The 23,476-nt window shown below is 44.4% G+C and overlaps 1 protein-coding gene across 7 annotated transcripts; it reads left to right on the forward strand.

Moving 5' to 3' along the window:
* The first annotated feature begins 2,741 nt into the window (after window positions 1–2,741).
* Window positions 2,742–21,418, forward strand: LOC120913441 (suppressor of cytokine signaling 4-like). 7 transcript variants are annotated; one of them, XR_005743514.1, is made up of 5 exons: window positions 2,742–2,919; window positions 3,061–3,146; window positions 11,417–11,462; window positions 11,678–11,792; window positions 20,132–21,418. XR_005743514.1 is itself a non-coding variant. In XM_040323365.1 (3 exons), exon 3 carries the CDS (start codon window positions 20,211–20,213, stop codon window positions 20,781–20,783), a length of 573 nt encoding a protein of 190 aa, XP_040179299.1. In that variant the 5' UTR covers window positions 2,942–3,146; window positions 11,678–11,792; window positions 20,132–20,210; the 3' UTR covers window positions 20,784–21,418. The 7 variants fall into 7 exon arrangements, 4 of the variants coding, with proteins under 4 accessions (XP_040179301.1, XP_040179302.1, XP_040179299.1 ...); XR_005743515.1 differs by lacking the exon at window positions 2,742–2,919 and having other exon boundaries at window positions 2,926–3,146; window positions 20,168–21,418; XR_005743513.1 differs by lacking the exon at window positions 2,742–2,919 and having other exon boundaries at window positions 2,928–3,146.
* The last annotated feature ends 2,058 nt before the right edge of the window (window positions 21,419–23,476 follow it).

The following is a 23,476-nucleotide window of genomic DNA, read 5'->3' on the forward strand; positions in this document are numbered from 1 at the left end:
CTATAAAAATAACAAACATGCCATACTTACCTGCTCTGTGTAGTGGATTTGCACAGAGCAGCCCAGATCCCCCTCTTCCCAGGTCCCTCTTCAGTAGCCCTGGCCACCTCCCTCCTGTTTAGTGCCCCCACAGCAAGCAGCTTGCTATGGGGGTACCCGAGCTGAGTCACAGCTCCCTGTGTCCATTCAGACATGGAGCCCAGACCCGGCCCACCCCCTCTCCCCTGATTGGCTGACTTTGATTGACAGCAGAGGGAGCCAATGGTGCCGCTACCATGTCTCAGCCAATCAGGAAGGAGAATCTTGGATGGCTGAGACACTCGTGGACATCGCTGGACAGAGAGAGACCTATAAGTATTAGAGGGCCTAATACACACACAGAAAGCTTTTTATAATAAAGCTGGGGTTCACCCGAAAAACACATTTTTAACATTAGATTGAGGCCAATTATGGGAAGCACAATCGGGTGTTTTTTTTTTAAATCAATGCAGTACATACCGTTTTAGAGATAGATGTTCTCCCGCCGCTTCCGGGTATGGGCTGCGGGACTGGGCGTTCCTATTTGATTGACAGCCTTCCGACCGTCGCATACAGCGCGTCACGAGTTGCCGAAAGTAGTCGGTGCGCAGGCGCCGTATAGAGCCGCACCAACGTTTGGCTTCTTTCGGCAACTCGTGACATGCTGTATGCGGCGGTCGGAAGGCTGTCAATCAAATATGAACGCCCAGTCCCGAAGACCATACCCGGAAGCGGCGGGAGAACATCTATCTCTAAAACGGTAAGTACAGCATTGCTCCAGCTAAAGCATGTGAAGAGATCTATACCATTTTCTCTTTTTTTTTACCCTTTGTTGCATCTCCTGTAGCCTCTTTTTAGTCTTTTCCCATTTACATGCACATGGTGGGCTTCATGATGGTGACAACAATTGACCATGTCTGTGTAAAGCCTTGTACACATGGGCCGAATGTCAGGTGGCCGGTACAATAGAAACATTCGACCTGTGTGTACTGCAGTCGGTCCCACAGAAGCCAGCCATTTGTCCGGCTTCTGTCAAAAGGGCATTCCTGAAAAAGGTCTGCCGATCGCCTGCCAATCAGTGCTCTCCGTCAATGGCGGAGATCACCGACTGGCGTGTTCTGGTGGTAGGCCGTCCCCGTCAGAACACTATAGAATAGCAGGGGGATATCGCTGTACTAATGTCATATAGTTAGTACAGCGGCTCTTCCTGAGCTGTAAGGTTTTTTTTACGTTCAGACCTGCTAGGTTGAACGAAAAAGAAAAACGACTAGTGTGTTAAGGGGTTGTGAACCCTCATGTTTTTTCACCTTTATTTTCTAAATAGGTTCCTTTAAACTATTGCATTGTTGATTCACTTACCTTTTCCTTCCATTTCCCTTCTAAATGATTTTTTTCTTTGTCTGAATTTCTCACTTCCTGTTGCTCCTCAGTAAGCTTTCCACCATCATCCGAGCCGTTCTGGCTGGGGGTTAGTCAGCCAGAACAGTTTACTGAGGAGGAACAGGAAGTGAGAAATTCAGACAAAGAAAAAAAACATTTAGAAGGGAAATCAAAGGAAAAAGGTAAGTGAACCAACAATGCACTAGCTAAAAGGAACCTATGTAGAAAATAAAAAACGAACCTTTACAACCCCTTTAATGCATCCTATGCCTCAAAGGGGAGTTCCAGCCTTTTAATGTTTATTAAAAGTCAGCAGCTACAAAAAGTATAGCTGCTGACTTTTAATAAACAGATACTTACCTTTTCCACGGTCCAACAATGCGGCCGCACGGACCATCACTCCTCTCCTCGGCGCCTCCATTCACATTCTGGGCACCCGGCCATGACAGATTTTTCGGCTTCACGGCCAGGCACACACTGCGTATGCGCGAGTCGCACTGCGCTCCCGGAATGGACAGGCGGTCGCCTAGGCGGTTAGGTGGAAGTAGAAAGTGTGACAGGAAGTCCCACTTCTACTGAAGCCCCCCCCCCCCCAAAAAAAATGACATGCCATATGTGGCATGTAAGGGGGCGAGGAGTGCTTAAAGCGGAAGTTCTACTTTTGGGTGGAACTCCGCTTTAATGCATCCTATGCCAGAAGTGAAAAAACTTCCTGCACTGACCGGCCCCCTAGCCCCCCCATTTTACTCACCTGAGCCCATTCATTCCCTTGGCGGAGACGCGCTGTACCTCTCTGCCTGGGGTTCTCGGCTCTTGATTGGATAGATTGATAGCAGCCATTGGCTCCCACTGCTGTCAATCAAATCCAATTATGCGGATGCCAAGTCCGGCATTCTGTGTCTATGGACGCAAATGCTGGACTTGGGAGCATGCCCACGAGGTAACCCCCAGGGAGCGCGTTTCTCCCAGGGGCTTCACCGATGTGAGGAGCCGCGAGCGCCGTTGGGGGACCCCAGAAGAGGAGGATCCTGGCCACACTGTGCAAAACGAACTACACAGTGGAGGCAAGTATGTTTGTTATTTTAAAAAAAAAAACACAAGAGTTTACAACCCCTTTAACGTGCGTTAAATCAGGTACTTGTAGCATGACGACAACCCAGCGTTACGACAGGAAATTCCTAAACAAAAACCTTCATGGTATGATCACTTTTATTATTTTAATGACAGATTCAGCATAAAAAATATTGTAAATGACTTTTGAAATTCCATTATCATGTTAAAGTTTATATGAGATTTTAGGGATTACCTGATGACTGCTGAAAAACGTGGCTCAAACAAACAAGCTGCTGTCTTCACATGTGAATGTAGTAAAACGTTTAATTGTATAGACCTGGAACAGAAAACAGCACACCCGTCCAATCAGCTCAGACAATAAATATACACTGTAGTCTGTCCTGCTGCCGGAGTCTATTATTGGAGCAGAGAGTACAGTACAGTGAGTACAGTGAGGACACGTTGCAGGTATAGTACACTATTACACACACACAGCTCCCGCCCTCCCAGCATTGGCACTAGAGAGACAGCTTACTCATAATAATAATAATAATAATAATTACATACTCAAAACCTGAGAGCTTGCTGAATCAGTTCATTACTCGGCAGGACTGTGCAGGTGACGAGATCTCCTTCCTGTGGATGTGCCCATTTCACTTCTGCTGGTGTAAGGACTAAAAGACGCTGGACTGGAGGTAAGATAAAGGCATATGTTGGGCAATATGGGGAGGGGGTGCGGGATTAGGTCGGTTTTGCATTGTTTTTTTATTTAAGCCCATCTATTACCATTTTATTTTCATATTGAATTTATATAATACTGACAAATTCTGCAGCATTTACTGGGTGCATGGACCGTTCACATCAGTCCTTGCTCTGCTGCAGATTAACCTCCTGGAAGCTTTACCCCTCTTCATGACCAGGTCATTTTTTGCAATACGGCACTGCGTTACTTCAACTGACAATTGTGCAGTCGTGCGACGCTGTATCCAAATAAAATGTAGGTTTCTTTTTTTTTATTTCTTTTTTTACCACAAATAGAGTTCTTTTTTGGTGGTATTTATTCACCTCTGCTTTTTGCGCTATAAAAAAAAAAAAAAACTGACAATTTAAAATTATATATATATATATTTTTTTTTTACTTTCTGCTATATAACATATCCAGTAAAAAAATAAATAAAAATCTTCATCGGTTTAGGCCAATTGTATTCTGCTACATGTTTTTGATTAAAGCGGGGGTTCACCCTAAAATGTATTTTTTGCCTAACCTATCTCTAGCCTTAATAAAGGCTTGTAACGTTGTCAATTTTTTTTTTTGTGTACACTTACCTGTCTTCAGCCGCACTTCCAGGTCTTCTTCCTTTGCGGGGAGTGGGCGTGTCGCTCCTTTTCCCCGACGAGGAGCTCTGCATAGATGATTGACGTGCGCGTCATCGCCTTCCGAAAATATCCGACGGGGTCTCGGCTCTTTACAGCGCTATACGGCGTCTGCGCCTGCCGTGTAGAGCTGACTGCGCAGGCACCGTAAAGTGCCGAGTCCCACTCGGATATTTTCGGAAGCCGATGACGCGCACGTCACTCATCTATGCAGAGCTTAGGAACACCTACTCCCCGGGGGAGCGAGAACCCGGAAGACGGGTGAAAACGACGAAAAAAGGCAAGTAAAGACTGAAAAAAAAAAAATCCAGCATACTGTTGATGTCAGCAGTATGCTGGATAGAACAGTTTTTTTTTTTTTTAGGGTGAACCCCCGCTTTAAAGAAAATCCCAAAAAGCGTATATTGATGGTTTGCGCAAAAGTTTTAAGCTAGTGCATTGTTGGTTCACTTACCTTTTCCTTTGATTTCCCTTCTAAATGTTGTTTTTCTTTGTCTGAATTTCTCACTTCCTGTTCCTCCTCAGTAAGCTGTTCTAAAGGACTTTCCACGGCTCGGATGATGGTGGAAAGCTTACTGAGGAGAAACAGGAAGTGAGAAATTCAGACAAAGAAAAAAAACATTTAGAAGGGAAATTGAAGGAAAAGGTAAGTGAACCAACAATGCACTAGCTTAAAGGAACCTATTTAGAAAATAAAAGACGAACCTTTACAACCCCTTTAAGGAATTTGTATTTATTTACTCGTAATGGTGGCGATCAGCAACTTACAGCGGGACTACGACATTGCGACAGACAAATTAGGGGCTTATGTACTAAAAAGGTAAGGAGGGCAAACTTGGTCACAATTCTGCAAAAAAATCAGCTTCCAGGTTTTGTTGCTAAAGCTTATTTCAACAAGCTGAGGTTAGAAGCCGATTGGTTTCTCTGCAGAATTGAGACAAATTTTGCCCTCTCTGCCTTTAGTAAATAAAACCTAAGGGCTAGTTTACACTTCAAAACATGGCTTTGGACACGCTAGTCAAAGCAGCTGTCACTAAATAAAATGATTAGCTTACAGTCCTGTTTACACCTTGCTTTTGGTGCTTCGATATAGAGGTTTTGAAGCACCACTAAAGCTACATGGGGTATAATTTTTGAAACAAAGCCAAAGCAAGGTGTAAACAGGAATGTAAGCTAACCATTTTAATTAGTGACAGGGGCTTTGACTGGCGTTCAGAGAGCTTTAACAATGCGTGTCCGTAGCCATGTTTTGAAGCAAGCGTAAACTAGCCGTTAATGTGTGTATAAGCCGAAGCAAGTGTAAATGAGCCCTTGGTGTTCAATTTGTCCACTGCAATGTCGCAGTCCTGCAGTAAGTCGCTGAAATAAACCCCTAGGTGACACTTTTTGGGCACCAGTCACACTAAGACCCCTTCCACACGAGGCGGAATCACTCACTACGGAGTCCGCCAGCTCAGCGGGAGATCAGTCCCTTTGAATCGGGTCGGATGTCAGCGGACATGTCTCCGCTGACATCCGACGCTCCATAGAGATGCATGGAGCAGCCGTCAGGTCCGCCGTCAAAACTGACAGGTGTGAAAGGGGCCTAATACAGGGATCAGTGTGAAAAATATGCACTGTCTCTGTACTAATAACATCAGGAGCGATCAATGGGGTTAAATGTGTGCTGGGGGAGTGCTTGTACTATGGGAAGGCACAGATCCATGTTACTGTAGGAACACATGATCACAACCTTCCCTTCTCACAGAACAGCTATCTGCCTTGTTTACATATCGTAAGATCGCTTCAAAAGCAGTATTTGGTAAGTGGTTAAGCCCTGTACACACGATCAGAATATCGTACAAAAAATACTGCTTTTGAAGCGACCCGACGATAATCTGATCTCTAGTACACAACTTTCGTCTGGAACTTTCCGAAGCGACGACATGAAAAATTCTCTCGTACGATACCAGATACAATACATCACTTCTGAATTTTTATTCGATCGTACAAGAATTTTCATACTTAAGTAACCTATTTGTTTTCAAATTGGAGACTAGGCATGCAAAAAAAAAAAAAAAAAGATTTCCCAGCCAGCCTGCAAAATAACTAAATTGTCCTTACAGTTTACATTAAAAAACAGTATTTTGTTTGCACACATTTGCAAATATATGCATAAACCGCAGTGCCCATGCCAAGGGACCTCTCTATATACTGCGGTCCTAACTCTAAATTTCCAGAGTCTCCATAGTAATAGCACATATAAGAATGGATAGATTAGGGCAGGTATGCCTGGAGGGAGCCCACCCCTCCTTAAAAGGAATGCCCAGCAAGAGCACAATGGCAGTAAAGGTCCCTGCACCCAATTCATCCAACTGTACAACAATCTGTTGCTCTACCTTAAAAGGTTTACCTTAACCTGGCAGTTTGTATTGAACTGAGTGAAGGGGGCTTGGAGTGAACATAAAACGTTCAAGTGGAACATGTCACTGGAAGGGCGCAGGGGTCACAAACAGGTGGCCCTCCAGCTGTTGCGAAACTACAAGTCTCATGAGGCATTGCAAGGCTCACAGTTACAAGCATGACTCCCACAGGAAGAGGCATGATGGGACGTGTAGTTTGGCAACAGCTGGAGGGCCGCCAGTTTGAGACCCCTGGAAGGATTCCAGCACTACTGTATGGAAAATATATATTTTTATACAGATTGTTCATACCTACCAGACTGCTTGCTTTATTTTCAGACAATGGACTTTAGGTACAACACTTGGAAGATGATTGGTTGGGCAATAATAATTTTTTGTAAGGTGACTTTTCAGACTTAATCCCCTTAGTCACTTAGAAGATGACATAATGCGCTGTCTGTCATTAATACAAGAAATAAGTCCTGGTATGAAGGTGAGGCTTTAGTGAATGCATACCCTTGACAATTTAATGTAAAGAATTTTATAAATGTTAGGCTTCACTTCCATGGACGTTTTTACAGCCACTTTTCTGAGCGTTTTTTGCAGCTTAAAAACGGCTCTCAATGTTAGTCTATGGCCTCATGCCCACCATGACGTTTTTGAGCTGTAGATGGCTGAGACGTTTTTAAGCTGCAAAAAAAAACCAGGACCAGTGCATTCTGAAGCTCCAGAGTAGAGCTGTAAAAACGTCAGACGTTAAAAAACGCTACCGCAGCGTTTTTTGAGCTCCAGCTCAAAAAAAAAACAAAAACATGGACAGGCGTTTTTAAGCTGTAAAAAAGGCTAAAGAAAGTGGCTGTAAAAACGTCCATGAAATTACGCCTTAATGTTTAAAAAAAAAAATCTTTGAATAGTGTACAGTTATATTTGTGTACAGTTATATTTATGTATGCTAAACATAAAAGGAACAGGTGTGGCTAAAAATGGTCCACTCAAATGGGGTGGTCGCTCATAGATCACTCACCGTGTAGGGCAGGGGTGCCCAAACATTTTGAAAAACGAGGGCCACTGAAGTGACTTGGTAACCGGTTGCGGGCCAAAATGAGTGGAATGGGTGGATGACAGGACTGTGTCCATACTACTTATGCTGAACGGACACGGACATAGACCACGCTACACTATGGGCCCTCCAATTCAATTCGCCCAGACGGAAGGGGATGGATCCCCTTTTTTTTGGGTGGATTGGAGGTAAGTGGACATAGAGGTGAATGGGGGGGCCGATTGGGTCCCATGGCTGCTTTCACACTGATACCAAACCACCATCCCAGATCAGGAGGTTGCGGGCCACATCAGAGGGCTCCACAGGCCACTGGTTGGGCAACCCTGGTGTATGAAACCAAATACATATAAACACAGCATGACCTGGTATAGGACGCCAGGAAAAGGGTTACTATGGTAACAGATGGCTCATAGTAGAGTAAATCTTTACAATATAATTTTAATAAGGCAAGAAATGGCAGAAATAGAAGTGTCGGCCAAAAGGTTAACACAGCTTCACAATATACAAGGCTGTCAATGAAACATTCCGTGACACGTGTGCAACACCCAAATACATTAGACATAAACATGACACACAACATAAAACATTGTGATCCGTCCTGACGCCATGTAACAACACATAGAACGGATGGCCGGTGTAATTACGCCTTGTTGGTAACAATCCGGATATAATTCTCAGTAGGGAAAAGGCATAACTTCCGTGTGTGGCCCCAGGGACAAGGTGGGGGGGGGGGGGGGTGCGGAGGAAGGGAAGCCGGCTGGTGTGGACTGGTATAGCTGAGGCTGGATTGCTCAATGGAATGGATAAGGAAGCAGGAATGTTCAGACAAGTATGTGTAGCCAGAGAAACAATGAATCCTGTTGTGCCAAAGACATTAGTACATGAGATTGATCGTTCCTCTAGAAAATCGGTGCACCTGAGTAGTTGCTGTAGTATTGACCTAATGGGGTCAGCAAGTATATGCGGAATCAGAAAAACATGGAGATGCAAAGATGGCATATTATGTGTGACCAGATCACTATAGCAAGCTTCCTATGCTTGGCTTATATATTATTACATTGCATATGGTGGGTACATTACCATTGCCATGCTGTAGTCCACTAGGAAAAATCTTTCCAGTGACCAGTCCACATGTATCCTGTAGTGCTTTCTCCTGTGGTGTGTGTGCCCGATGGAGATAAACACAACCGCCAGCGCCTGTACGTCATGTGACTGTGTGGTGTGTCTCATCTGCTTTTCCTGTCTCCTTCTCACGGCCAGCTTACCCAGTAGGACGGGACTTGCGTGAGTGGCATAAAGTATTTAAAATTATATTTTAAAGATTTACTCTACTATGATCCATCTGCTACCATAGTAACCCTTTTCCTGGTGTCCTATACCAGGTTTTGCTGCGTTTATTTTTGTGTATGTCATATTTTATCATTACATATGCATGCTTGTAGAGGGAACCGAATGCGGCCCTTTGCTTGCCTTTATACGGCCACTATTCCTGCCACTGACATCAAGGGGGCACCATTCCTTCCACCGACATCAAGGGGGCACCATTCCTTCCACCGACATCAAGGGGGCACCATTCCTTCCACCGACATCAAGGGGGCACCATTCCTTCCACCGACATCAAGGGGGCACCATTCCTTCCACCGACATCAAGGGGGCACCATTCCTTCCACCGACATCAAGGGGGCACCATTCCTTCCACTGACACCAATTGTGGGAGACCATTCCTCTCACCAACCTCAACAATGGGGCATTTTTACTTCCACTGGCACCAATGATGGGGTATTTTTTTGCCCACTGACACCAGCAATGGGGTACAATTCCTGCCACTGATGCCAATGATGGGGCACTATTCCTCCTACTACTGACCACAGGCACTATGTAATTTTTTTACTCCCACTGACGCTGGGGCATTTTCTGCTTCCACTGGCCACAACGGCCCCCCCCCCCCCCCCCCATAAGTCTGAAAGACAGTGAACAGGCCTTTTGTTTAGAAAGTTTGGAGACCACTGTTTTAGATCAGTGGTCTCCAAACTACCATAATTGGCACTATTCCTCCTTTTACCGACTACAGGCACCAGTGGCAGTGCGTCCATAAGAGCGCACGGGTGCCTCCCCTTCTTTACAGCCACTCCCTCTATCACCAATGGATAGATTCATGCATTGCGCCTGAATTACAGCGATGGGGGGTGTTTTGAAGTCTCTGATTAGAGCCATAGGCTCTAATAGGCGTCAAAAATGGTAAACAGGCACTCGCAGCTCACCCAGCTGTGTTAGAAAAGCAAATGAATATTTGCTTTCCCAACGCTGAACCACCTTTCAACCAATCAGGTACTCGGGCCTGTTACCCGTCACCTGATTGACTGGAACGTCAGGCACTGTGATTGGACACCTAGGCGTTCATTTATAAGTGAGGACGAGAGTAGAGGATGGGAGAAGACATTGAGGACATGAAGGAGCATGGAGAACACCACTCACTACCTGCCGCCATCACTCATTGCTCCACCGAGACAGGGCACAGTGGGGGCGTTTCATGGGGCACAGTGAGGCTGCAATTGATGGGGGTTTTTTTCCAGAATTTTTCGGTTTGCTTGCGCCCCCCAAAAAGTTTGTGCACCAGCTGCCACTGACAGGCACTATGTCATTTTTTTTTACTCCCACTGATGCGGGGGCATTTTCTACTTCCACTGGCCACTCCGACCCTAAAGTCTGAAGGGCAGTAAACCAGGCCTTTGTTTAGAAAGTTTGGAGACCACTGATCTAGAAGCCTAGAATATACAGAACTTTAAGTATAGAATTTTCCAGTTTCGTTTTGCAGTTAGTAAAGGGAGTTTACCAACAAGTATAGGTACAATGGGTTCAACTTACAGATCTTCCACACTGACAGAACAATGAGATTAAGCAGAGAATGCCTCCCTTAAACCCCAATTCCCTTGAAGTACCAAGTTTCCCTAGTGACTCCTCACAGCCCTTCAAAAATGGGCTTCTTTGGGTACCAAGGCTTCACATCAAAAGGAACGGCTTTGTAGGTTTTGCTGGCGGAGATGCGCCTTGCGTCTTTGTTTTCGACTGTCTGAATCATCTGGCTCCACACCTGCAGGGTGAAGCCCAGTCCAGACCACATTTATCACTGACAAAACAGGTTCCTCTTCGTAAAGCCTGGTACACACTATTATTTTTTTCCGTTCAACCCAGCGGGTTGAATGAAAAAAGTCAGCACCGGTCGGAGCCGCTGTACTAACGATCCGAGGTTAGTACAGCGATCTCCCACCACGAGCTGTTGTGTTCTGGTGGGGCATACCCCATCAGAACCCTTCAATCACCACGCTCCATTGGCTGAGAGCGCTGATGGGGAGCTGGTTTTCCAGCATGCTTGTCTGACAGAAGCACAGCCAAATGACCGGTGATCTGCCGATATGGTTCCGGCTATCGTGAAAGTTCCTGCGCAGGCGCAATCTGATCTGCCGATATGGTTCCGGCTAACGAGAAAGTTCCTTTAAGGACTGCGCAGGCGCAAACTTGCCGACAGAAATCTCCGAACCTCGGCCGGCATCAAGGGCGACGTGGGTTTCGAGGAAAATGGTCAGTCGGCCTCACATCCTCGCTTCGCTCGGACGGCTCGCTCTGCTCGCTCGGCCTCCTGGCTCTTTTTTTAACATCCTCCAATCCACGGTGATGTTAAAGAATGAGCCTGGATGCCGGGCGAGGTTCGGAGATTTCCGTCGGCAAGTTTGCGCCTGCGCAGTCCTTGAAGGAACTTTCACGTTAGGGGAACCTTAAGGACAAGTCACCGGCATCTGACGGATCCTCTGGCTTACACACGGGTCAATGTCGGCCAACATTTGGCCTGTGTGTACGGGGCTTAACTCACATTTTCCAATCCATGACCTCTTGGTTACCTTATGGTTAGGTTGATTGTTCTACAGTATTTATAGCATATCTGCATCTTAAAATGATGACCAAAATCTTGCAGAAACTAAAAATTTGACACAAGCTCCCCATAATGCAGCCTTGGACGAGGTGGTTACATTCATTTTTCATTTTCTGGTCCATTTTCCCCTTCGTGGCTACACTCATTTGTCCACTGTACCCATGTGGTGAAATTATGGGATTAGTAGTTTAGACAATAAACTCCTTTGTGGTTTCTTTTCAGCTCACAGGAAGTGAAAAAGACACTGCATTTCTGACAAGGTCAACAGGTATTTTCTGTACTGTCTATATATGTTCTTAGCCTAAAAATTTTAACTAAAGCAGCCACCACATTAAAGAACTGGTAAACTGCAATATATAACATTTTAGTCTTTTGGGTTAATATATTCTTTAAGAATTGGCACTACTAATCTAGTAAAAAGGCAAATACATATTATATATATTACCAATAGTGCCTTTGTTGACAATCTCTGCTCACTTGTAGATCTAGGACTACCATTAACATCGTCAACAACTTGCACTTCCGAGTATATCAGACGCCTATACATCCCAGCTACAATTCTAGGCCACTACATCACTGTGTCTCTGCAACTCTAAAGGTATAGTACTGTACATGAGCATGTTTGACCCCCAAAGTCCAGTTAATTTTAATATAGTGTGATCACCCTGTACCATACCCTAACCCACTTGAAAGAGGTCACCTGGGGCCAGGGCTGGTGCAAGGATTTTTGACACCCTAGACCAGGGGTGCCCAACCTTTTGAAGAGCGAGGGCTACTTAAGCGACTTGGTAACCAGTCACAGGCCACAATGTGCGGAGCGGGTTGATGGGATGTCTTTGTCTGCTCTGCATATGCAGAGCGGACACAGCCCACGATACTTTTTAGCAGATCGTATTGGAGGTAAAACACAAGTCGATTTATGTCTGCCACTACTTGGAGGTTAATGGAGGGTCTAATTGGTCGGACTGACCGTGTGAAAGGGGCCCAAGGCTGCTTTCACACTGATGCGCTGTGGTTTACCCTCACCACGGGTGCAATGCAGTGTATCTTTTGGCTTTCCTGCACTTTGCAATAAACTTCTATTATATTCTGCAGGTTTGGGGCACTTTCAGAAAGCTCACCAAACCCACAGGTAATAACAGAAGTCTATGGCTCAGTGCAGGTAACCCGCAGGTAAACTGCTCTGCACCTGCGGATCAGTTTGAAAGCAGCCCGGTAACCACTGCAGAATAGATATACCCATATATACACTGTGATTTTAGTAATAAACTGACCTTTAATAACAGTCTTCTATTCTATTCCATCCCAGAGCAGGAGGTCACGGGCCACATCAGAGGGCTCCGCGGGCCCCTACCCTAGACGAAATCAAACCCCTCCCCCCCAATTGGCTCCACCTCTGACTCCACCCCCTTTGCCCTTCCCATGTATATACCCATCTTTTTAATGAAGTGCCAATCAAATGCAGCCTCACCAGCGCCCCATCAAATGCAGCCTCACCAGCGTCCAATCAATCAATGTTTGCTTGCTTCCATTCATTCGGGACACAGTCCTCCTCCGCCACTGCGCCTCCGACACTATGAGGGAGATTTACTAAAGCTGGTGCACTCAGAATCTGGTGTAGCTGTGCATAGTAGTCAATCAGCTTCTAATCTCAGCTTGTTCAATTAAGCTTTGGTAATACAACCTGAAAGCCGATAGGTTTCTATGCAGAAGTGAGCCTGATTTTGCCATCTTCGGCTTTAGTAAATAATCCCCTATGTGCGAACTGAGCGGCGGCTGCCTACTGATGCCGAGACTTTGTTGTTTGCTGCAGAGAGAAGACAGTAAGAACACCAGTGGCTGGGAGCCCTAGTGGCAGTACTGGGCCTGCCTGGTGCATAGTTGTACTTTGGCATGGTATGCTTAGTTGTGATAGCTATACCTGAGCATAGAACTCTCATGGAGCATGGAAGCAGGTATCACTGTGGTCTGGCTGGCGGAGTTGATGACATAAGCTAGTGGGAGTCCTGGAACACCTGGAGATCAGGCCTGCAGGGAGGTGCAGACCAGCAGGGTAGTGGGGACACTCATACTCTGGTTTGGAACAAGGCATTCAAGGCCAGTGTGAGTACCCCCTAAAATGAGTCTTGGTCACTTTTTGGTTTAAAGCTTTTTTTTTTTTTAAACTGTGAGCAGGCAGGATGTTTCCACTGCAATAAAATAAACCTACCTGGCTGCTTTCAGTCTTCCTTAGAATGTACGCTAAGGTGCACATTTACATACATTCTGGGATTGTGCCTATGTTCTGTGATTACTGAAGCCCTGCGCATAAGGTGGAGTTACCAGCCAATCAAGATGGCAAAGATGGTTGGCACCTGGATAAAGTGAGAAGATGCCGGTGAGGAAGATTGAGGGCTGTCGGACCATTGGAGTTAAAGTGGTTCTAAGAAGAGGAGGTGTTTTTTTTTTTATCATAATGCATTCTATGCATTAAGGCAACAAACCTTATGCATGCTGCTCCAGCAATGTGCACGAGAGCAGCGGCTCTCTCCCTCCCTTCCTCATAGGTTTAGACACAGCAGCAGAACTTATGGGCTCCTGCTGCTGTCAATCACTGTCAGTGAGGAGGGAGCTGGGGGCAATGGACAAAGAGTGGGCTGCAGGAGGTCCCCCACCTATATTAAAATGACAAACATGTAATACTTACCTGCTCTGTGTAATTGGTTTTACATAGAGCTGGTATGTACAACATGTTTGTAATTTTATTAATAATAATAAAAAAAAAAATAGCATTTACAATCACTATAAAAGGTGGGTATTTCAGCGTTTAGTTCCACCTAAACGCAACATTACAGGCCACAGGTTTCCTTTGAAGTAACATACCATGCAATTAGAAAACATTTATGTATCCTAAGGCACTACAGTAAAACCTTGGATTGCAAACATAATTCATTCCAGAAACATTCTTGTAATCCAAAGCACTTGTATATCAAAGCAAATTTCCCCATAACAAACAATGGAAACTAAAATGATTCGTTCCACAACCATTTATTCATAAGTCCTTCAGTTTATAGTCCATATAAAAATATTACAGCAATGTGACCAGGTTGTGCATCCATAAAATGTCCATCCACAAATGGCAGCATCCACAATGGGATTAGAAGCAAAATCCAGCAGGAGCTACAGAGTATAAAAGAGAACGGAGGAGCCTCTAAATGTAGCAATATGGTTACATTTAATGAAGGTACAACATTTAGCAACTCACATGGTTGATGATTAAAAGGAGGCACATCCAAGTATGCAGGCATCCGGGGTAAAGTGATCCACATAGACCATCCTCCTCACCGCCGGCTCTCACCACTATCAGTCTGCAATTGTGACTGGAAAGACTACTCTGCAGTAGAGCCATCTGAAAGCGAGGCTTGAACTGCTCATGGAGTGCAGCGTGGAAGGGACGACAACAATGGTGGTGCAGAGGATGGTGCATGTGGACAACTCTTTACCCCCGGATCCCTGCATACTTAGATGTGCCTATTTTAATCATCAACAATGTGAGTTGCTAAATGTTGTACCTTCATTAAATGTAACCATATTGCTACACTTGGAGGCGCCCCTCTTCTATTTTATACTCGGTTGTGACATGACGCTACTTGTACATCAAGACATCACTTGTATATCAAGCCAAAATTTATTAAAACTTTTTACTTGTCTTGCAAAATGCTCTGAAACCAAGTTACTCTCAAACCAAGGTTTTACTGTAGTTGCCAACCACTGTGAAAGAAAAAGTAACATACTTACCTTTCGTGAAAGAAAAAGTAACACACTTACCTTTCCAGCACCCTGTATATTGAAAATCCCCCATCGCTCCCCTCCCCAGGTGTTTGACTGTTGAAAAAGTGGAATTCCAGCTCTCTCCCCTGGCCACTGTAGTTCCACCAATACAGGATATAAAAGCCCATGGGAGAAACCACAGCAGCCATACTCCGATAGAAAGAATACATGCAGCAACTGGGGAGCAGAGAATGATTACTTTTTATTACATGGACTGACGGAAAGTTAAGAATATTACATCATCTTTTACAGCTAGTGACCTAAAAAGAGAAAGTGACCTTGAGGGGACAGGGTCCCTTTAAAGCCTAGTACACACCAGTAGTTTATTTTTGTTCAACCCGGGAGGGCTAAATGAAAAACAAAAAACAAAAACTGACAGCTCAGGAGGAGCCACTGTACTAACTATCCGATGTTCGTACATCGATTTCCCCTGCTGTGCTATTGTGTTCCGACAGGCAGGCGGACGAATGGACGGCACCCCCCCCCCCCCCCAAAAAAAAAACTATCCGGTCAGGGCTCTTAGCCACTGACAGTGCTGATCAGGTGCCAAATTCGCTTCAGAGGAAAACCTCTTCATCTACAAGGCAATAACGAGAAAATACCATAAAGAAATCTTCAAAGCCAAGAAACAAAATTTTTCTATGGCTATCAACAGCGCCTTAAACCGCCCCTCTTCAAGATGGTCTCCCAGACCATGAGTCCAGGATGTCTTGAAGCCCCCAACTCAGATTCCCAAGAATTCTGCGATGAATTGTCGGATTTCTTCATCAACAAAATTGAGGGAATCCGGGAAAGCATTCGACAGAACAATACCCACTTCAATCAACCATATAACACTAACGAATACTTCCCACAGTCGACAATGTTCACTCTGGAACCCATTTCCATCGATGCCACAAAAACCATCATTGGTACTTTGCGAAACAGCACAGCACCTAATGATATTATCCCTACTAAACTGCTGAAGGAATGTGCCGACATCCTGGCACCACCTATCACGCAGCTGATAAATCAGTCATTTAAGGAAGGCATAGTGCCCTCCTTGCTGAAAGAGGGCACAATCCAGCCCATCTTGAAAAAACCTACCCTAGACCCTAAGGACCCAACTCATCGCCGTCCCATAACAGGCCTAAACGTTCTCTCCAAGGTAATGGAGAAAGTAGTGGTACAACAGCTGCAACAGCATCTGGATACCCATAATCTACTCGATCCATTTCAATCAGGCTTCCGTCCCGGACACGGGACGCAAACAGCATTACTGAAAATATGGGACAACGTACTTGAAGCAGCAGACGAAGGAGAATCCTGTCTCCTGGTTTTACTGGACCTAAGTGCCGCCTTTGACACGGTAGACCATAAACTGTTACTGACGCGACTGGCTGAAGTAGCCAGAGTCGCAGAAGGTGATCTACCATGGTTTTCCTCTTTTCTTGAAAACCGATCACAAACAGTGAAACTGGGATCTTTCACGTCAGAGAAGCGAACGGTGTCATGTGGAGTCCCCCAAGGGTCCCCCCTGTCACCGATGCTTTTCAACATCTATCTTCGGCCTCTCTTTAAAATCATCAGTAGCCAAGAACTACTTTATCACTCATACGCAGACGACACGCAATTGTATTTTCGCATCTGCAACAAAAAGGATCATCATCTCAGGTTAGAGAAATGTCTCTCTTTAATAGAAAACTGGATGACTAAGAGTTATCTTAAATTCAATAGCTCTAAAACAGAACTTCTCATGTTTCACGCCAGCCGCAAGTGACAACCAGCACCAACCTGGACACCCCCTCCCATTCTGGGCCAAATCATCACCCCTAGCTCCAAAGTCAAAAGTCTCGGGTCATCTTCGACACCTACATGACAATGGACGCACAAATAGGGTCAGTAGTCAGCGGATCTCACCATCTGTTGCGTCTACTACGCAGACGTATTCCATTTATTCCCAAAGAAGACGTAGCAGTTGTGGTGGGAACAATTGTGAACTCCAGACTGGACTATGCAAACGCCCTTTACCTCGGACTCCCAAAGTACCAAATCTCTCGTCTGCAAGTCGTTCAAAATACGGCTGCCAGACTGGTGACTGGGAAAAAACCATGGGAATCAATCTCACCTTTGTTGAGAAACCTTCACTGGCTGCCAGTAAAAGACAGAATTGCATTTAAAGCACTCTGTCTGACGCATAAGTGCATCAATGGGAAGGCTCCGCAATATCTTTGCGACAAGATAGAACCCCATAATTCCAATCGCGTTCTGCGATCTACCGACCAAAATCTGGTCAAGGTACCCAAAGCAAGATACAAGTCCAAAGGAGAAAGAAGGTTTGCTTTCCAGGGTCCTAGACTATGGAATGCTTTACCAGCCAGCATTCGGCTGGAGGAAAACCACCTGGCCTTCAGAAGGCAGATCAAAACTCTGCTTTTCTGATGTCAAGAGACAGAAACAACAAGCGCCCAGAGGCGATTCAGTTCGCATGTGCTGCGCTATATAAGTCTTTCATTCATTCATTCATTCAAATTACCTTTTTCGGTCATGCCAACTCCAGTACGCACAGGCCGAATATCGTCTGGTTTCTATTGAACCGGCTAAAGCCACCTGACATTTAGCCCGTATGTACTAGGCTTAAGAAGCCCATACCCTTTCCCTTTTCACAAAACGACTAAAAAAGGTTTCTCACCTAGCAAAATTAACGTTTAAGCTGTATTGGCATTATATAAATTCTGTATTATATAAATAACAACAGTTTTCACAGCGCTTTACAATATAAAGGGAGACTATACAGTTACAGTAGAATTCAGGATAAGAGGGTAAGAAAGGCTTTGCTCCTGAGAGCTTACAATCTAAAAAGGGACAAGTGAAAGTCTTTAGCTGGAGGTGGGATAGGCTTCCCTATAGAGTTTCCTTTTCCGTGAGCACCTAAAAGGGAAGACAGAGCAGGGCATGCAAAAAAATAAAATAAAATCGGTCGATCATTATATGTACTATGCATTAGAGAAGGGACGTGAGCATGCGAGAAGGTGATGAGTGTCATAGAGAACAGGAGGTCTTAGGAGGAGCGAAGAGGCTGGTTTGGTTGATAGAGTTTCAGATGACTTTGTATGTTGTTAGTATTCTGAATTTTATTTGTCGGGTGAGTGGTAGTCAGTGAAGGGATTGGCAGAGAAGGGTAACAGGTGGATGAGTTTGGGACTTGAACATCAGGGAAATCAGGATTTTTGTTAACACAATATTGAATATTCAAAGTGAACATAGCCTCACCTCATTCACCAACAGTCACTCTGCAAAGGGAAAATACAGTTTAAAATTGAATATTTACTTTGCTTAGCGAGCAGCCTGTTCTGCACTGCATCTTAGGCTATAATGCAAATTATGGTTATAACAGAACATTGAGCATTAAACTCCCAATTAAGAATTTTATATTAAAGAATGTCTCCCCTAAGGATGCAATAAATATTAGGCCTTGTTCACACACTGGCATACTAAAGTGTACACTGCACCCCTGTGAGAGTGGATGTGCAGTTGTTTCATGCATCTGTGTGCAGGAAGTTCCATACATGTCAACTGGGATGCAGCGACTGCACACACACAGCCACTGCTCCCAATCTGATATCCACCTGGGTGCAGTTTCCTGTGCGTACATGGTCTGCATTCGGGGTACCCACTTGTACCCGTAACCATGAAGAAATCAAATGGGGAGCAGCAACTCCCAATGGACATGAATGGAACTCATGGCACAGGACACCTGTGCATCCTGTGTAGGAAAACACACCCTGAGGCCCTAACTTCAAAAGACCCAACAATATTGAAAGATGGATTTGGTCATCACTGAAAATTAAGGACACTTGGGAAACATTTTTTTCTTTTCCAGGGGCAGTCTCAGCTGACAGCACTAATGGACAATATGTTTTCCATAAGTCTGTTGAGCTCCACTCTGGGATCAATGCAACCCCCCCCCCCCCCCTGTGATCACTGGAATAAAAAAAAACTGTTTTCCTTACCTTGACCCATGGTCATCTGATGCCCCAAGTCTTCTCCTATCGTCTTTACTTGCTATTTGGGGGTCCTTCTTTAGGTGTTCACATCACTGCATGTATGACGTGGACACTTCCTACTGGATGGCCACCGGCGGGGTCCTCTCTGGAAACAGAAGAGGACCAACGTTATCTCAGGAGGACAGTAGGGGAGTGGTGGTCCTGGGGCTCCAACACATTGCTGGATTATCGGCTCTCTGTTCCGGAACCAGTTGCAGTAAGGGACCTAGATGGGAAACATGGGTGCGAGTATTGTTGGCTTCACAAGCTAAGGGAGCAAATAATACTGCCCATCCTAGTTTAGAGGTGGGTGGTAAAAGTTTAGTTTTATCCCAAAGTCTGCCATCCACAGTTCGATTTTCAGCCTGCTTTCATTTCCTGCAGAATCGGCTGAAATTTGAGCTGTGCCCCCCCCCCCGAAGTCACCACTTTGCTCATCAAAAGTCGATTGTCCAATCAAATTTGCTGGATACAAATTTGGATATTGTCAGCAGAACAGCACCTGCATCCAATCAGATTGCATGCACTGCTCAGGTATCCTGACAGCCATGGAAGTCAGCTGTCAGCATACAATAGCTGTCACTGCAGATTTGTCTCTCTTCGCTGCTAGCGTGAATGGAAAATCTGTGTGTAAATCCAGTTTTCCAGTGAACACAGCCAACTGTAGCTCTGCAAGAAATTTGCATGTTGCCTAATCCTCTGTCGCAATCCAGTACACATTAGGGTTGGGAATATGGGCACAGAATGTACATTACATAATCACCAACATAGTTCAAGTCTGTCTAGAAGTACAAGTTAGAAAATGAAGGGATGAACACGACCGCTGAACTCAGCTACTGGGAGCGTTGGTCTCCCTCATCCCCCCCACAGCTCTCACCGGTTCCTCCTGCTGACTTCCATGACATTACTGTCTACCAATCACTAGACTCATATAGCCTTTCAAAAAGGAATGAAATTAAATAATTTACAAATAATATTTAAAAATACATTTTCAATCTTTTCAAATCTTTTGCTTTCTTTAGTCATCTAGTTAGGGTTTGGACCTAAAACAATGACAAAAATATGCCATCTATGTTTTAATTGTGGATCTGATTTGATACAGGTTTATTTTTTATTTTTTTATAAAACGACAATGAAGATCTGGCTGGAAATAAGACCCTGATAGAAGGCCTCAGGTCAACATGTCCCCTCCAGCATCTGACCATTATGGAGAGAAGCATGAAGACCAAAGTGTTTACTATCCATGTTCATTGCTTCCTGTTGGATGTTCTTTTATCGCAGAGCTTTGGGAGGTGACTAGATTGCCTTGTTACTGGGGAAATCTGGACAAGTACCAAGCGGAAATTTTGTTACTAGGGCATCCTGATGGCACGTTTATCCTCCGAAACTCATCCCAAGAAGGCTGCGCCTTTGCCGTCACTTTCCGCAGAAAAGGATGTACCCGCCACGCTCGTGTTCAGTACAGAGAAAAGTACTTCAGTTTTCCATGGGGGAGCGTCCACTCTCCTACAATTGATAACCTACTGAAGCAGTACGATGATCCTAAAACATGTACATTCTTTGAACCACTTCTAACCAAACCTCTAAATCGCACTACAGCTCTAAGCCTACAAGAACTTTGTCGGGCAGCAGTCAATGCTGCCATACCCTACAACACCATCAGTCAACTTCCACTGCCAGGAGCTATGAAACAGTACTTGCTTGACTATCACTACAAGGATATACTTTCAGGAAACGAAGAAGATTCATTATGACTTACAACTGAAGGACTTTAACAATCGATATTTCAGTAATATGAACTGCATTGGTAACATTTGTGTGTTGAAAGTTTTTGGATTTTGCCTATTTGTGAAATGTGCATGGAAAGGATGGGCAAAACGAACAGTCTTCACGCCAACATCAAATGAAGTACAGTTTGACAATTCTGGCCTTTACTTATGGTAATTTGTTTGTCTGGTTCTATTAATAGGCTAGTCTTGGTTATATGAATGATAAACTCCATTAAAAAAAAAAAAATTAAAAAAATATATGTTTAGGTGATTGTAGGCATATCAGGGTACTTACAAGACTTTCAGTAATAATTGTTTTTTTACTTGCATTAGCAGTTACATTTTCAGGAAACTTTCGTGTTATATGCCCCTCTTCTAAAGTTGGACCCTAGAAGAAGAGGGTATACCTCAAAACCTTATCCCGAAAGTTTAACTAAGGCGACTTTCACACTGGGCGGACTCTGCCAGGACACAGCCTGCTCTCCCCTATGAGCGCTCAGGCGTAATTTGAATGCCTGTCTGTTTACGCCCGATTGTCATCCGATCCGCTAGACAGATCGGGGATGCCATTTTGTCTGTTTTTGTTTGTTTACATCTAGGGCTGCAACTAACGATTATTTTCATAATCGATTAGTTGGCCGATTATTGTTTCGATTAATCGAATAATAGCCTTAAAAAAATTAAAATTAGCATTTTTACATTTTTTTGGGCCAATTTGTTGTTGGGCAGATTACAAAACACAAATTGCAGCAACAACACATTACATGCTTTTCTGCAGCTTCTCCATTGAAGTATATTGAACCAAAAAAAAAAATAGCACTGTTTTGCGTTAAAAAGTCCCCGCCCCTTTCCAAATACGTAGCAGCTGAAAAAAAATCATGGATGTGAACGTGTCCCATAGGAAAACATGGAAATGAACTGTAGTGTGTTTCTGCAAAAAGCACCAAAAAACAGAGGTGTGACCCCGGCCTGAGATGTTTAGTAACATAATGGGGGGTAAAAAAAACTAAAATAAGTACAAAAAAGAGCAAATAATCGCTACTGTTAGAGCCGGTTCACACTGGGTCACTCCGACTTAGAAAAAGGTTCTTGTACGATTTTGGGGGCGACTTGCATTGACTTCTATACAGAAGTCATTTTGCAAGTCGCCTCTGAAGTCGTCTTCAGGACGCCTTGCCGAGTCGCCCCCGAAGTCGTGCCGCCGCAGTGTGAACCGGCTCTAAGGGTTCATTTTTTTTACTGTGGGACAGTGAAAGTAATATTTACAGTAGAGATTTGCTTTTTTGTATTATAAAAGGCCAATTTTAGTTTTTTTAACCCCATTATGTTACTGGCCGATTAATCGATTATGAAAATTGTAATCGATTAATTTCATAATCGATTAGTTGTCGATAAATCGATTAGTTGTTTCGGCCCTATTTACATCCACTGCTACATAGGAGAATAATGATGGGTCCAATCGGGTCCACCTTAAAAACGAATTGGTCCGCCTGTGTGAAAGAGGCCTTATAGTACAAATAAAATATCACAGACAGCACTCATCTGTCTTAAAAGTGTGGGATGTCGGAATGTTTTAAAGGTGAAATTTCAACTTATACCATGTTATTTTGTAAGACAAAAAACAGGAGTTGCACTTAGTGGTATATTATAGATGCTACTAATATGAAACGGAATAGGGGGTGAAGATGAAAGACCTACCAAAGACTGATCTGTAGTATTAAGCAGTCCTCTCCGTCCACTTATAAGCCTTTAAAAAAAAAAACTGTAAAACTCACTCACTGGAGCAGCTCAATTTATGTTATGTATTTCTTTTCTGGGGAAAAAAATGGAAAAGAGGTTAATTTGTCAAATAAAAAATATAAGGAAGGTAACCTTCCTTGAGGTTGGGTTCACACCTAAGCGAATTGGATGCGGATTTCGCATGTCAGGAGCCTGTGACCGGCTCTCTATGCAGCGGGTTCACACATCTGCCAAAATTCAGGCTGAAATTGGACCTGAAACTGTGAATGGAGATGCACCGGACTCCTGCTGTGAGCCGCTGCGTTCTCAAGTGTGAATCCTGCCTAAAACTGAACTACCGTATTTATCGTGGTATAACGCGCTCCCGCGTATACCGCGCACCCCTAAAGTTGCCCCCGCGCTCAGTTCAAACGCCTCCGCCGACATATACCGAGTGCAGTACACTCGGGTACATTTGGCAAGGCTCGGCTTCGCTCGCGCTCACGCTCTGTGACGTTTATGCGTGAGCACGAGCGAAGCCGAGACTAGCCGAATGTACCCGAGTGTACTGCACTCGGTATATGTCGGCGCAGGATTTCAAACTGAGCGCGGGAAGTGGCTATCGGCGTATATCGCGCACCCACGATTTTCCCCTTATTTTAAGGGGAAAATAGTGCGCGATATACGCCGATAAATATGGTACATTCTCTCAATCAACATGAACTATTTTTAATCCTTATGCTGCTAGCATTAGTAAATAGATTAGAATGGTAGAATATATTTTCTCGTTTTAAAACATTTTTTTTTTTTTTTTTAACATTTCATCAGGAGCTGATTTTTGGACTAGGTCAGAATGATGCCATACATCCCAGGAGTCTGCATGGGATTTTTCAGCTAAGCACACCCTCCTGCCTGCATACCTGAGGTAAGGGTAGATGGATTACATGAAGTAAATGCTA

The sequence above is a fragment of the Rana temporaria genome, chromosome 9 (genome assembly GCF_905171775.1).
Source record: "Rana temporaria chromosome 9, aRanTem1.1, whole genome shotgun sequence".
Classification (NCBI taxonomy): Eukaryota; Metazoa; Chordata; class Amphibia; order Anura; family Ranidae; genus Rana; species Rana temporaria.